General features: G+C 37.0%; 1 protein-coding gene across 1 annotated transcript in view; it reads left to right on the top strand.

Moving 5' to 3' along the window:
• Window positions 1–7,984, top strand: part of NCAM2 (neural cell adhesion molecule 2) — a 311,529-nt gene extending 303,545 nt beyond the window's left edge. Inside the window, exon 18 of the mRNA XM_032988334.2 lies at window positions 1,576–7,984. Within this exon, the coding sequence (XP_032844225.1) occupies window positions 1,576–1,687 (112 nt within the window). The 3' untranslated portion in view covers window positions 1,688–7,984. The remainder of the gene's footprint in view (window positions 1–1,575) is intronic.
• Window positions 7,985–17,176: the final 9,192 nt, after the last annotated feature.

The raw sequence follows: 17,176 nt of genomic DNA, 5'->3' as shown, positions 1-17,176 counted from the left end.
CCAATTTATTTAAATTTCTATGCAGTATATTGACAGTTGCCCACTTTTTACTTTGACTAAGTATTTTCTCCCTTTCAGAACCATCTTTTGAGAAATTACTCTGCCTTTATATAAAACTAGATTAAATTAGTTTTTTTTTTAATACTAGTTTAAATGTTTTGCATTACCAGGCCTTTAACACAGGTGCCTGCTTACCTAAAATGCATCTCATCAGCTGCACTTCTTCCACCCCAGTGTTTTATCCTCTTTTAAAAAGATTTATATTAATTCTGCTATTTCCATTCTTTCAGGCATCACATGGGCTGAAATCTGTTTCTTTTGGGTGTGCCATGTAAACAGACAATTACTAGAAACCTCCCTCTGTGCTAAGAGCCAGACAGCTGATATATATCCCACAAATTTTACTGTAATAGAACAAATTCGTCTTCTCTTTGATTTCTCTCAGATATAGATTGTGCTCATTGTTTAACCTCTTGATAAACAGCATCTTTCTTACTTCATTTCAGATAGCCTGAATTTCATAAGACTGGGAATTTGAGTATTGCTTTGTTTTATTTGTTGTTATTAAATACTGTTATTACATGACATTCCTAAGGGATTCTTCATACAGGTTTTGAACGGTATATTGCTCTTTAGGACATCAAAACAATCACAGTGGAAGTTTACTGAAACATTTAATAGTTATTATGAATAAAAAAGGAATATGCATACTATTCCCTAGTTCAAAAACAGAAAGCAAACCCAAACTAGAATCACGATTAACAGCTATTATGTCCAGAAGACATTATTACAGGAACATCTAAATAAACCATACATATTTTTGACAGCTATATTCTTTTGACACCTAACTACTGGAAGTAGGGAATCAATGATTTTCAAGACCTTTCTGAATGAAATCAGTGTATTGTCCTCCCTGTAAAATAAGAGTGGGGACTCTTTTGCCCTTTTAATTAAGGATTATAAAACTCTTCAGAGTTTTCACTAAATTAATCATAAAAGCCATAAGTTACTAATGGAGCTAGATTGTGTGATCTAGCAGAAATAAACTGTAGAAGTTTCTAAATAATAAAATAACTTTCATTACCTCCTTGTGCTGTAAGAATTTCTTTCCTGTGTCTTGGCATAACCTATAATGGTAGATGTCTTCTTTTGTATACAATTGATTTTACATTTAGAAATAAAAGAAGAATGTGATATAGAATCAGCAAAAAGCTTGACTGTAAGTATTTCACAGTATCCTAGGGAACACATACCTCTGTACTGTCATGGGTCAAGTTATTTGGCATTCTGTTGTTTCTTTTGTCTTATTGAAGAAACTGCATTTTGGACAGCAGCAATGTTCTTATCATGTGCCATTTAGCTTTTTGTGGCTTTATAGCAATGGAAAGAGTTAATATAAATTTATTTAAAAGCAAAGAACCTCAGTGATCATCATAAAATAATTTTGCATTCTTTTTAATAAAATATGTTTTTAGAATCACTGTGAACTGTATAAGCAGTACATACATTGTAGACTCTATATTCCTGCTTATGTGTTATTTATGTGTTACCATGATTCCTCTTTTCTTCCAATAGGAAGCTGCCACTAAAGGAGGAAAATGGGAAAGAAGCTTTAAATCCAGAAACCATAGAAATCAAAGTTGCTAATGACATCATCCAGTCAAAAGAAGATGATAGCAAAGCATAATAAGATAAACCACAGCTGTCTGGATAATGCATTTAGATTGAAGTAACCCCGTGACCAAAATTTTACAGCTGACCTTAATTTCTTGGTAAACTTAAGCTTGGAATAGTTAGTACATGTGTACATATGATGGAACAGTTTCTGTCAGTTCCTTTTTATTTTTTTGTTAATGGTTTTAGTATGTAGTTTTGCTGACACCAAGTCCCATGGTATAAATTTGAAAAATCTGCAAAGTAAGAACTGTAATTTATTATATGACAAAGTATGTCTATTTAGAAGAATAGTTACAAAGCACCCCTAACCACAAGCAACACATCAGGTCTCTCCAGATCTTAGAGTGCAAGCTACATATATAGTGCCATATACTACCGTATTTGTTTCCATTCATAATAAAACAAAAGTTTAGGTTGCCTTCAAAAAAAAACAAAAAAATCCAACAAAACAGTCTCAATATAACATTTAAGACCTTAGCTAGCACTGGCTGGCAGGCACTCAGTAGTCACTCCAGCTGTGCTTATCACTTGAAGCAAGGAAAAATAAAAAGACACTCTTTAACATAGAGCCAGCCCCACCTGCAGTTTCACCTGGGTTCTTTGGTAAAATAAAAGGTTGATGGCCATGGTGTACAGATTTAAATAAGATTGGCTAAATATTAGCCTTATCCTAACTACATGAGTGTGACTCTGAAAGGTTCCAGCATTTTTAGTACTTCAGGATTTCTGTATTAAATTTTTGGAGGTTGCTTGTGAACTAAAATGCAGCAAAAGTGTGAAAAAAAGCCCTCTTTTTTGTGCATAATCTTACCTTCAGGTGAAATGTTATGATAAACACAAGCTCAAATTATTTGTCCCAACATAATTATACATACACAGTATTCATTCTCCTTTTAGTTTTAACCATTTAGTCAAGGGGTAAAACTGTATTTTAGTGTAGTAGATAGATATATTTTCTCCTCAAATCAGTACATGAAATATTAAAAGTTGGCCTCATTAAATTAGCACTTGTTCCTTTATGATTTTTTACCCTTTGTCTTAACACAAAAAAAAAAAAAAAAAAAAAAAGGCGGAAAGGAGGACTTTGGCTAAACTGTAGGAACAATTTTAAATTATTGATTAATAGCATCTTGTATTAGACCAGATATGCTTTTCCTGTTGAGCATTCCTTAAGATAATAATTTTTATTATTTTGGTTAACATGCACCACTGATTTATTTGATGCAAAATTTTTTCATATTTATTATCATTGATTTAATGGTGCCAGTAATTGGAGCAATATATTTTGTTTGCATTCCTTCATAGCGTATCCACACCTACTAAACTCTTCAAAGTCTTGCTTTGGAAGAAGTATATAAACCATATAGAAAACTAAATTGAAAAATACTTGTCAGAAGGAAACTGTAGAGAACCTTGTGGGTTTTCCACATCTAAGTCTTACCTGAGTTTTAAGTGTAGCTTTACTCAGCAAATTATGTCCCCTCCATACAATACCTGAATTTTGCTCATATTTGAAGTCCTTACATTTCCCAGTTTCCCACAGAATGTCATCAACCCTTAGCTGATATTTTGTAGTCATGGCAAAGTGGTTGACTTCTGTGCAGTAAAGCTGAAAGTGAAATGTAAAGGAGTGTCCTTAAATTTGAGGAAAATGGCAGGTTAACCTTCTTGTTGACCCAAGCCTTAGTGCATTTGAGAGAACTGAGGAGGATATACTTAATTCATAGATCTTTCATATTTTTTAAACCAAGGTAATTTTATGGGGTTTTTTTACAACTTTTCCTCACTTTGGGAAATACCTACAATGAACCAAGTAGTTGAGGACTGAGGCATACCACTGCTGTGGCTAGAATAAGAGGCTAAATTCCCATAAAACCAGTACCAAAATAAAAAGAATGAGTAAGAGGAAATAGAAATGTGGGATGAAAGTAATGAAAGAGAATAATTTAAAACTACTGCAAAGTTTCTTTGGGTGCTAACTTACTACTGGGTGAAGGAAAGATGAAGACATTGTTTTGTGACCTCTCACTGTTGCTCACACATACTGAGCAGGCAGTACTACCAAATAGCTGCTTGTCTATTAAATTTCTGTCCTGTTTCTTTCTAAATAAGTACACAGTGAGCAGGACTGCCCCCTAATGTATAAGTAAGAAACCAGTTGTCTCATTTATCTCTGAATATATATTCTTTCTACAAAGTATGTATTTGCACCTGGGCGTCCTGCCTCTATCAAAATGCAAGGAAGAGACCTGAAAAATTCCAGCAGTTGAGAATAATGTGGTTGGTGTGTATTGAACATCTGCAGCCCACACCATCTCACGCAGTATTTTTACCAGGATGAGGATGAAGGCAGGAAACATCCTTTCATCTTCTACCTGCCATCAGAAAGTTAGGTGGTGCCATGCATATTCACATAAGTTGAGCTTCACTAGGCAAAAAGTGCTTTTTCTGAAGCCAGCATGATCATTTGCACAAGGTTCCTATACAATGTGGGCAGAGCTAACAGTGTCTAGGTTCAACTGTAGATGCATTTCAACTTTTAGTACATCTTATCGAGACTTAGACAAAAAAGCTTCATGGCCTAACATCTATATATTGGGGTTTTTTCTGTTTATTTGGTTTTGTTTTGTTTTGTTTGTTTGTTTGTTTGTTTTCCCTAATATGGCCTCTAATTACAATGTGAAAGGATTAGAGAATTTAAGAGGTCTTGTCAGTACATTTATTATTAATATACCTGTGCTACTCTTTAGAAGTAAAATATTGCAAAATTATTTTAATAGTGGAAGCAAAAGCATTTCCCACTGTATTGGATTACAAATCAAAAGGTATTTCCAGTATTTATTTGCTTCCTGCTGTTAAGTCTCTTGCCAGTTAGGCTATGTGAGGGCTAAGAATTAAAGTTTTCAATTAGTGATGGACTGTTCCAAGCATACTTTTTGGTCTGTGGATGAATAGGTTATCTCTAGTGCTTTGACTCTGTGCTGTGCAGGAGAAAGCCAAACTATAACTATAAAAGAATGCTTAAAAAAAACTGATACTTGCAAATATTTCCAAATGAGGGACAGAGAAGAGTAATTTGTAAGATATGTGTAGAACTGGAATAACATCATTTCTTTATTTTCTTTTCCTATTCTAGACTAAAAAGAAAAAAAAACAGGTATCTGTATAAATGTCACTTTTACTGTCTAAAAGTAATTTTAAGTGTTAGTATGAAATGTCAGAAGAGTTGACAAAATATAACTATTTGTAAAAGTAATCTGAATTGTTACACTAACATATTCCAGGGACGAGGGTGGGAGGGAGCCACTGAAATTATTAATGATACAGAATGTGGCAGTGACAATCTCTCTTCAACAAAAATAAGGAGTGAAATTAAGTAAAATGACTTAGAGCTTCTTGTTATTATTTTCTTATTAGACTTGTATTCTGATTTACCACAATAGGAGCAAAAGTTTTAATTAATGTTTTACAATTTGGTATACATATGTACTCTGGAGAATTTTTTCTGGTTTTGTTTGGTTATTTGCTTTTTCAATTTTAAGATTTTTTTTGTGGTTGCAGAAATATTTACTATTCTAGTGATGCTAATGCCTAATGTGACAAATATTAATTTATTTAGGCCTCAGTCTTGCAAGAAATTTTGTGTGGCTGAATCCACCCCTCATATTGCACCCCACTGACATTAGTGGGGTTGATGTGAGCAGGAAGATAGATGTACTTTCATAGGAGAGCTTGCAAGATTGGGCCTACTTTCTATCTCATCATAGATTTATACAACGTCGTTACACAGTGACAGTCATCTACAAAGGCTGTTTGACAACAGTCCCTGGCATAGTAAATTCCACCTTCTGTCTTCAGCCTCTGCATTGATGTTCATCAAAAACAATGGCTTTCTTTTTATGATGGTAATTACTTTGATTATTTATTTAAGTGCCAATCATCAAACTGTAGTATAATAATCATGCCATTTTTCTGTTTCCTAGACCAGATAATGGAAATGTATTTGTGCCTTTTGATAGCATGCCACTCTGCTTTATTAAAGAAAAATCTTCAATAATTTGTCTACAAAGCCTGTTTAAAATATTTGAAAGCTTTACCATGACATACTTTTCTGCTCAAATATGCTCAAATACTCATCCAAAGTAAACTGGAGATAGTATTATCAAGTGATAAATATTTTAAACACAAAATTTGCAAAGATCTATTGAGATCACAATTCTAGTGAGGGTCATAGAGGGTTATATTACTGCTGAAAAGATTCAAGTAGATGGAGCACATGGGGGCTGTGTTGACATGTTTTGACCAATTTATCAAGTTGAAGAGTCAGATAGAAGGTCTCCTTAGTTCTATTTAGGCACTTAGACCTAAAACATTAAAATCTTTTATCAAATCAAGAAGATGATGTGGAGCATATTCTCACCATTTTACCTCTGGAGTAAAACTGCAGTGGATATTTGTTTTGCAGTCATTTGTGGCCTCACCATCTCTGTGTAAGCTGTCATAGGAAGTAATATCCTTGTAGAGTAATTGTTGTGTCTGTTGGGTGACATTCACTCCTGATTACAGGGCCTCCAAAAAGGCCATTTATTGAAAAAACTCAAGACCCCTATTACGAGTTGATCTGTAGAAGGGCGCTGAGAGCGCAGCAAGAAGGGCCACAGTAGAATCCAGGTCTCACTGGGCATTAAGACACAGATTGACTCCAGTGGGGCCTGAATTTCATCCATCCATCCATCCATCTCAGCGAGGCTCTGCATGTCCTCAGCTGATCGAGTTGCTTTTGTGAATCAGACTTCTATGTGTAAGTGGAACTTGAATGTCCTGCCAGGCTCCTGCTAACATTATGCATAGAGGAGGTTTTTCTATCAGGAGTATGTACTGATCAGGAAGCTTTGATAAAAATATCTGATCACAGTTTTATCCCATACATTACTATACACACAGAAATAAAGGAAATAAAATGTCCCACTAAATAATTAATTGTGATTGCAATATTTCTTTAGTAGTAGATGAAAACATTCTAAGAAATAATGTTTCTTCTTAAATCCCTTTGTTTAACTTCAGATACTTGTGCTGATCAATGCAAAGCTACCAAGGTAAAATAAATATTTTTTAAAAATGATCCACACCCTTTTTCAGACTTTTTCATATAATTTCCTGGAGTACCCAATTCACCTGACAGCAGTTCTGTAGTGGTGGGGGGAAACCACTCACTAAGGTTTAAGTGATCTTCAGTATTTCCACTGCACATATAAATGTGTTCTTACATCATTTTATTTGAACCTAAGCCAAAAAGAAGCCTTTCCATTAAAATTTGGCTTTGGATCAGGTTCTGAGATATCAGAGTTTACCAGTCTATCTTTCCTTTTAACAAGCATTGTGACCCTCATGATGTTTGACTTTCAAACTTGAATATTGGCCATTTTTATCCCAGATAAATTAAATAAATATTTATTGCCAAATTTGTATTGGCAGCTTTTAAGCCACAGGTGAGATTGGGAGGGGGCGAGATGACCAGATGCAGTGCCGACAGAATTCAGGAAAGCCACTACCAGAGAGAACAGGTACCAAAGAGTGAGCCGAGAGAGGGATGGAATACCAGGAACCTCTCTGGTTAGCAGAGACAAGGGAAATGGGGAGCTACTGAAACAAGAGAGGCTGCTGGAGGGCATTGCCAAAGGGCAGGGTAATGCTGGCTATGAAAACCAGAGGAGGGGAAACATCAACTTTGCTGTATCCTTTAACTCTACCATGTAAGGAAGCTACATTTTTAAACCTAAAATGCAGAGTTGGGAGAAGGAAAAGCAAACCCTCAGAGTCTCTATAGATCAGTGACAAATATATAAATCAGTCAGACCCCCCAGGAAGAGAATTTTGTTGTTCGTGGTGTAGAGTTCTCACTTAGAATTCTGAACTACTTAGACAAAGGGGTTTTTTTAAAAATAGCTTTCCTGCTACAATGAGCACTCGGTATGTATTTGTATGCTGTGTACAGTATAAGCTAAAGCATACCATATATTGTTTTTGTTATTCTACATGTTGTCAACAGCCCACTTGCGATATATACCACCTGAATTATATATTCATAAGTTAGCTACCACTGGAACTAGTTTGTTTATTGTTTCAAAATCTTATGTCCCTATGAAATGCTCTGTATATATATATATCTCTATACTGTAAAAAGAAGTAATATCACAGATGCTGGTTTTGTATTTATGAAAGACATTGAAAGTATGGCTTAAAGTATATCAATTATTTGTCACTCTTCACCATTTGTATATTAATAGTAAAGATACTTTTACTTTAATGAAGTGTTGTAGTTACATTTATTTTTGCTAAGTGTCTTTCTGTCAAGATGTCTGATTCATTAGGAGTCTTATTGCCAAAAAGAAACGTATCAATTATTTTTCCCCCATTATAGTAGTACTGAATAATGCTCAATCAGCCCTACAATTTATTATTCTCTTTTCTGTCAAAATACATCACTGCTATTAAAAACTACTATTGTAGCATCCTGAGTCTCCAGCTGAGTTTGAGGCCCATTATGATCAGCTCCCTAAATATTAGTGTTGAAAGATAATCTTTTTGTTCCAAAGAAAAAGAGTGGAACATTTTAAAGGTATTTAATATATGCCAGCAAAAGATATTATCAGCAAAAGCTAGCTTGTTTTGCCAAACTTTGAGCCTTCTAAAAGTCTTGTAACTGTGTTAGCACCGTCAGGAACTGGTGATAATGGATCAGGCACAGTCTACAATGAAATGGGCTTTCACTGCAGCGCTGGTTTGTATTCCACTGAGATGGAGGATGGCTGAAGCACATCCCAGAAAATACATCTCTTCCCTGAAATGGCAGAGGAACATCTATGATCTCTGTTTTACCACCAATAAAATGAAGCCTCCAAAGAGACTGAATTCCCACAGAAACTTGCTGTATTGTCTATTCATGCCTAAGCATCAGCTCCCTGAGTGCCCCTAAGCTCTAACAGACCACACCAGCCAAAGAGGGGAGGGGCTGTACATAGGAAAAAAATAAGGTTTTGCCCAACAAAGTCTTCACAGCTGTATCTCCTTCCTTCCACAGATCCTTAAGTTCAGACCCTGCAGACATCTTAGGCATGTGCTTCCCTAAATGTCAGTGGCAGCATCAACAATTAGCAAAAGGTATCCTTGTATTGAAAACCTGAGCCTGAGGAAACTGGTTCAGTGTTCCCTTAGCATCAGTGCGCCACTGGAAGTTTTTCATATTGTCATGTATCTTGGTCAGAAAAAGCCACACTTCATCAAATGGTGCATAAATTTAGTACAGATATCTCAAGAGTCAATCAGTTTAGTGCACTGGCTGCAAGATAGGTCCTCCTTTACAGGTGAGCACTAAGTACAACTATTCCAAATTACTATAATGCAGAGATAATGTATGACATCTTCAGAAACAGACTCAACTTTTTAAAAATCAGCCTTGCCACTATATATCATGCTCTGATATATTTCAGACATGTTGCTCAAAATACATGAAAAATTATTTTAAAGTATATTCAGGCACCTTGACAAGAACAATTTATTTACCCATGTCATTGGTAAATTAGACATGGATAACACTGCATCAGAAAAATAAACAAAATGGAAAAAATGTGTCACCCTTCACATCCTTGGCAAAAGATAACTATTTTATTTGAGCCCTAGGAGATCCTGATAAACTATATTTGTAAGCACATTCCTATGTGGAAAATGCTTGTTTGGGGATATAGGTAAAACTTCATTGATGATTTATTAAACACCTATTAGAAAAAAATAACAGGTCAGGCAACAAATTTCTAGAATTCATTCAGGCACTCTGATGATAAGGTGAACAAAAAGGTTTTTAATTGAAAAGCTTTTTCTACTAAGTAAATGCCATCTTTTAGGATTAAATTTATGAGGGGGAAATTATATCTTACTATTTTCAAACTAAAGAAGGAGTTTCATTGTCTTAGTCCATGACACGATGAACGAATTTTACTTCAGCACTTATTTTTAACACAGATCGGGGGGAAAAGTATCTGTTTACTTGTATTCAAAGGACTAAATCGTCTTTAACCACAAAACATAAGAAGGTGGCATGTACTGCTATGACACTTTCCAAAGCAATACAAAAATAAACATTACGTTTTTTTAAATAATTACTTTCAAATGGATTTGTGTGCTACAGATGTCTTCAAAAATAAAAGAATTTGGAGAATTCAGTGACTGCTTGCACAGTGTACTGCAAGTTTAATTGACAGGGTGCTTGCAATGAAATTCAAACTTCTGTGTGATAAGAAGGGCAGAATGAAAGTAGTGTTGTATATTAGAGGTTTCCTATGCAAAGATTTTTATTATAGACCAGTTTTATAATAAGGTCATTCCCTAACGGGATACAAGTGTTAATTGTTTCACTAGAGTAATGGTTCTGCCCTTCTTGGTATTCATGACAGGCCCAGCTGCAGCATTTTGTTCTATCCTTCTCTCTGTAAAGCATATATTCAGTAGAAAGTAATATCTTTTGAAAAATTAAAGGCATTTACTCTGTAAAATATTTTTCCTTCTGTGAGTAAAGGAAAACAAATAAACACCACTTGCATAATCTGATGATAAAATATACAGCTATAATACAACTGCCATGTACACTGTCACTTGTATTCTTCACCAAGGCAACATAAACTCCTTAAGATGAAGGATCTTTTGCCATGGCTGTGGCCATCTGAAGGGTCCATGGTTTTGTCTTATGCTGAAGGATGGGGACCTGAACTTGCTGCATATGTGACCAAGGAAAATGTTTGATTATTTTCTTTGAGTTTGATTCCAGCATCAGTCCAGGATTTCTGAAGATACCACTCTTTAGGTGCTGGATATGGGCGTGAGAGGGAAGCAATATTGTAGAGGCATAAAAGTAAGTGAAGCTACTCTGTCGATTACTGATGAATTTACTACCAACTCCACTAAGTAAAAAAAAAAAAAAAATAGAAAAAAATTACAAAAAAGGCCAAAACAACTAAAAGTTAGCATTCAGTTTCACTGATGCTATTAAAAGATAGCAAGTGTCAAGGTGTCAGGAGGGCTGGCAGCTCCCTGGCACCAGGGTTCTGGGGGACCCATGTGGGTTCTGGGAGGGTTTGGCATCCAGGGTCTCTCCCACCACACGCAGCTTGGGAGCAGGGTGGCTGGGGGGGGAGGGGAGGGGGGCAGCTGGGGCAGCCCCAGCCTCAGCAAGCCCATAGTGGTGGTGCAGGGCCAAAGTCAAGCCAGGAAGTCAAGATTAACCTGGTCTGTGAGTGCAGCTGAGATGGGGACAGGCCCACTTCAGGTGCTGCTGGTGCAGGGGCTGATGGCACTGGGTGGCTGACACGGGCAGAGTTGTGGGAGCTCCAGGTGTGGACAGGGACAATCAGGGCTCCTAGGGCCTGGAGAGTCAGAGAGAAAATTCACAGAAACATCAGAGGTTTGTATATTCCCATGTTATATGTAACTGCAGTTAAAGGTTTAGAAGGAAAAATAAGGGTTTGGAAATGGGAATTGGGTAAGCGTCCATTGCCAACATGTTAAAGTAATAAGATGTTGTTCATTCAGGCAATTCAAGTTAAGCATGTTTCTCAGCTGAGAAATATGTAGTGCTACAAGTAGACTAATTGTACTCTTTGCAGATTGATTTTGTTGTATTTTGTATGAGATCCTTGGGAGATAAGATCCTTGTAGTTCCTAATTTGTCTTCAGTGGGAGAGCAGAAGACTGACAGAGAGAAAGGCTGAAGCACTGGATTAGGGGTCAGAGGATCCAATTTCCGTTTTGGGTGCTGGTTGCTTGGATTGAGCAAATCAATTGCTAGGAGAGAGTAATGTTTCTTTTCTTCTCCTTGTCTGTTTTGTGCTAAAGATTTATGGACCCATTTATCTTACTGATTTCAGTAAGACTACTTGCAATAAATATAAGGACAAGCATGAACTGTTTGCAAGATTTAAACCTTATATTAGAAGTGGGATTTGTTGGGTTTTGTGGCAGAGAAATCTTTTTGCTGCTGCTTCATGAAGTGTTAGTAGGCTTGTGTTTTAACATATCAGAGCATTCAGTTCTTGCAATACAAGTATTACTGATTACACGTTTAGTACTTGAGTTGTTACCACTGTCTGACCATGAGGGCAACAGCCAAATCCTGGAGAGCTGAAACAAAAAAGGCCCAAACAATAGGCTTCAAACCAAAGTTGACTTCTAAGTGAACAGCCCGACCAGCAACCAGCATCTTAGCAGCAGCATGAAGCAACCAGCATCTCATCAGCCTGAAATGCAACCCTGGGAACAATCCCTGAAAACTATAAGTAAACAACAGGAAGTAACTATAAATCCCAAATGTAAAGAAAAACAGAAACTCCTCAGACATGCCCAGATCCTGGCCAGATCTGTACACGTCTGAGTGAGGCATGTCAATCTACCAGATATCTCCCGTGCATTTTGTATAGACTTGTTTGTTAAACTGTGTAAAAGCTGGGCCCTCTCACAGCACAGACGGAGACCTCACCTACGAGTGGACTCACTGCGTAGGACTTCCCAGCTGCCGGGAAAGGCTCTCCGACCCTTCGCTGTGACGGGGCTCCCCAGCTGATGCACGGGTCTGGATGATGGTAAAGTATGAGGGCAATTGGTGATGGATCTTTCTTAATCACTATATCTAGCTTTATGTAGTAATGTCTAGGTGCATTACCTTGCTTATTCTTTCTGCTGCTTTAAACTAAAGTAAAATAAGCCTATTTCTTTAGTTTAGTGTCTGTGTCCTTTGTGTTAACCCCTTCAATTGGCAAAACAGCAGCGGATGCATACTCTGTATGATGTTTCAGTGGCAAGCTAGACAGAGCAAACTTATTATCAATAATCGTGATGTTGTTAACTTTACCACAAATAATTCTGAATTCTTTATCAAATTATGAGAAACTGAATGTCTGTGTTTAGATTCAGAAACCTATCCTGTCTTGACAGATTATGCTGTCTATTGAAACATATTGCTCTGAAGTACTGCTAGTTACATCTATGTGAAAGGGCAACCATGAATTAGCTTATCGTCCAGAAAGTGGAGACAAATTCTTTCCTATACCAGACTACCCAAATTACCTTAGAAATAATTAAGTAATATATAACAGACAACAAAGGAAAGACTAATTTATCAGTAGTATTTCCCAAAAACATAGTTTTTAGGAGTATCGTTATCTATAATAGCAGAATTAACATTTTCTAGGATTTTTTTTTTCTTACTAGGCCTTTTTGAGGGCAGCACTATAACTTCAAAGGGGCTAAACAAATGCAGGTGAGGAATGACCATTATGCAAATGTCTGGTACTTGCAACTTCACCCTTTGCCATAGGTAAGCATGATCAGGTGTTGTTATAGCTTTCTCTCTTGTTTCTAAATAAATGAGTTATTGGCAGAGGCACTGTTAAGGGCAAGCTTTTTGTTAAACAACAAGCTTTGTTGTTTGGATACTGGAGCTTGTATGCTGGAGTATATAAAAGCCCTGAGCAGGCTGAGGTGGTGTGGAAAGAGAATTACAGTCACAAAAAGCCTCAGAAAAGAAGAAGTGAAGGAGGGAAAGCTGATGTAATAAATCAATAGGAAGTCTGCACTGGGGATTTAATAATTTTTAATTTTTTTTTTTTTTTTTTTCTGAAGAGGAGTTGGAAGAATGAGGGAAATAGCAGAAAGACTTTAGTAAAATAATGTAGAGTTAGGCAAAAGATGTATTAGAAGGATAGTGAGATAAATAAGAATAGAAGTTTAAATGAAACCAAAAAAAAAGTAATTTGCTGTTAGAAAATAGGGGTTTTTTTAAACAATCTAAAACAAGTGATAGAGAAAGAGATCTATCATGCTGATTTGGAGGAGAGTGAAATGTTAGATGGATACCATAGGAAACCTTAACTTGGTGTGCTATGGTGCTGGGAGAGGTGGGGGAAGAGGGACAGATGTCTGTGTAAATTTTTATTTTTGGAGGGTGTGTAGACTTCCTGATCTGATACTTTTCACTGATAACCCCAGTTAGTGATTAGAAGAAGTTTACCCTAATTCTTCATCTGTTGCTGGATGTATCTTATCACTATTACTAATTTTGAGTGGGAACAGAAGGCTTGCAGACAACGGCTGTATTTCCTGCTTAGCTGTTATGGCCTTCTTGGGTGCACACATTGATGGTAGCTGTCTCAAAATCTCAGTGAAGTCCTGGTCCTGTCTAACCTTGGTATGCTGGTGAAAACTGATGGGCCTGCAACATGATTCATTAAAAACAGATTTTAGAAAAGAAGGTAAGGAGGGTAAACCCTGTGTTCTTACCTTTTCCATTCTTCAGCCCTAATTAACAGTGAAGCCAGTGAAAGATATAACTGATAATTGTTGTAAACCAAGCTGTTTGTGGATGTCCTGGTTGGGGCTGGACTAGAGTTCCTGTTGGTTTGGCAGCGGGAGGAGCTGCAGCACCCTGAGACCCCAGGGGCTCCCCAGGTCCTAGTGCCCTCACCTGTGTGCGGGGGCGGGGGGAGCGCAGCTGGAGGGCTGGGCCCCGATTGGCCGATATCCCATGTCATGTGACATTGTGCTCACTATATAAAGGCAGGAGTGGGGTGGGAGGGGCTGCTACTTCTGGGAGTGTGGCTGTGGTGCCTTTGTGTTTGGGATTGCCAGCTGGGAGCAGGTGGGTGTTGGGCAACTGTATTGTACATCACCTGTTGATACTGCTGTCAGTGTATTATTCTGTTACTGTTATTAAGCTGTTTTTATCTCAACCCGCGAGTCTCTCTTTGCCCCTCCGATTCCCTCCCCATTGCCAAGTGGGGGGAGGGTGGGTGAGCAACTGTGAGGCGTTTAGCTGCTGAGCAGGCTCACGTGATGATAGTGGAGTTCTTTGGTTTTGGTGGGTTTTTTGATTGTTTCAGATTTTGTTTGTTTGGATTTTTTTTCCCAAATATTCCTTTGGGTTTCTGATGTGGATAATGTGGGCCTATTCTTATAGTACTGAACGCAAAACTGTCAATGAGACATTTTCTTTTTTCTGCTAGCAATTAAGTTCCTTCCTCTCAACCTCTATTTCACTAAGTTTACCAACAACCATGTAGCATCTAGGTGTGCTGCAAAGCCCACCTGAGGTGAAATTTTTTCAGAGTTCAGATAACTTATATTCCCTTCATCTTTTTATGGATATTTTGAGTAGCTTTAGAGGTGGATTAAGCTCAATTTATGTAATTGAATATTTATTCTACTATTGTAAGTTTTTTCTCTGTCAAATAGTAAAAAATACAAATATGAGAAGCATACTATTGATTCTTTCTTCCTCTCTCTGTGCACAGGCACTTTCTTGGTGCCTTGGATGATTCATGGATCTATCTGTTCATGACCCTATTGCATGACTTCCAGTTCTTACCATACTTGTGGTTGTAGCAGCTCCATGGCTTTGACTTCAAAAATGTGTCAGGCAGACAGGTTGTGTTTGAATTTGTATGTTTTACTTCAGTCATTTAGCTGAACAAGCAGGCTGAGCATAGTAGTGTGCTGAACAACAGAGCATATGCATCATTAGATTTTGGTGGTACTTGGAATTTTCTTAGCAACTGCTGCCTCAGACAGATGTGCCCTCTTAGGTGGACTGGGAGAGGACATGATGGTGGGCTGTCAGGCTTTGTAAATGTTTACTAGATTTTAATTTTTATGGAAGCATTTTAAGACTACAATAAGTATTTATACAGGGTGTCTAAGGGTACAGAAACAGTGCCTCGCTGTGATAAAGTAGGTGAAGTCTCTCACACTCCCTCTATTGGCAACTAATTTTAGCTAGGTGGAACTGTGTGTATTGTGGCTAGTCAGCAGTGACCATGTGAGCTAGCTGAGCGCTATTTTGAGGTTTCTCTAATAATATGTATTAGGCCTCTAGTATACAGTGGGCTACTACAGTGACTGCAGAAAGCCATAATAAAGGGGTTAAACGATTTAATTTGACTTGCCATTTCTATAGGAACAAACTTTTCTATTGGAATAGGGTTGATTTATTTCTAAATTGATTTCTTTTTGCTTGGCTCTTGCTAGATCTGCTTACAGAATGACTATGTAATATGTGTGTCTTAAAAATCTCTTTACTACTGTAAAATAAAAGGTCTCTTTAAAAAATAACTAATTTGTGGGCCTTTGATAATTTGCACACTTTCTTTTGTTAAACCTCAATCATATCACTTCAAGTGAGTTCAAATCAGACTGATTTTCTGGGAGCAAAATGGACTGTGAATATCTCCCAATATCCTGAAAGCATCGCAGTAGGTAATACATTTAAGATAGTAATGGAAGTTGCTGCCTCCTTGTAGCCAATGGTGTTTAGAAAAAATCCAGTGTATTTAGTAAAACAAAATACTTTCTAAAAATTAGTTCCAACTGACATAAAATTAATTTCTGTCCTGTGTCAACTTTTAGCCAAATTGATCACTGCTTATTTGCCTCTTACTAGGAGACTGTTAACAAGAGATTATCAGTCTCATGGGTGGTTGCTAGCATGTGCTAATCAGGAATATACTAGAATATAGCAGAAAATGGCAATAACAGTTACAGTCTCTTCTCCTTACTACCTTTGTGCTACTACACTAGTACACAAGCTGCCATCACATCATGCTGCATTTAGAACTTCAAGGAATGATAATTGCATTTAAAAGAAATTTTGGCTTGTAAGTGAAGACATACCGTAGATCTGATTTCATATGTTGTTTTGGTTAGGCTTAAAATACAATAGCATATAATTTAAGGCTTTATTAGATCTGAGTTGGGATGGATGTAGACCACTTACACATAACCTCTAGGTACAGCTTCTCTTCTGTATTTTTATGTTCCACTACATGTTACTCTGTCATAGTATGAAGAGACAGCATTTTCCCAAAGCAAAGGTTTTCAGCTTGTTATATACAGACAGATAGACACAGATTGTTTGTTTTGGGGTTTTGTCTTAACAGTTTATTTTCTTCAGTGAGAAAAATATGTACTTGCACATGAATTAAGATAGATTCATCACTTGCTACAAAATATTTCAGAAAATAACATTGTAATTGCTTCCTTTTCATCACAATATGGTTCCAGCTTGACTTCTTTTGCCAGCCAACCTCCTCAGACCATCCAGAACTGCCAAAACATCTGAGATAATACACATTCAATTACAGTATTATAAAGATGAACCATCTGTGCTAAGGTTTCCACTGTTGCATGAGAATGAAAATAGGAATATGTGAAATCCCAGATAGGTTGTTATAAGTCCCAAAATGACATAAGTGAATTAAGTCAGTCCCTAGCATTGTTAAATAGCCACCACAGATTTTACCACCTGCAATTAAAACCAAAGTTAGAAAGACTATGTTGGATATGCTGTGGAATCCACTGAGAGTGGAGGGAAGTAAATTGTTTCAGCGCATTCAGTGATTAGTAGTAATTTTATCAAAGCTTCACTTTTCTGATGGTACCAAACTCAATCCACATTTATGGA

Source organism: Tyto alba, unplaced genomic scaffold, assembly GCF_018691265.1.
Source record: "Tyto alba isolate M040663 unplaced genomic scaffold, T.alba_DEE_v4.0 Super-Scaffold_14, whole genome shotgun sequence".
In the NCBI taxonomy this organism is placed as follows: domain Eukaryota; kingdom Metazoa; phylum Chordata; class Aves; order Strigiformes; family Tytonidae; genus Tyto; species Tyto alba.
Note: the sequence above shows the minus strand (reverse complement) of the source record. Positions and strands in the feature narration are given on the sequence as shown.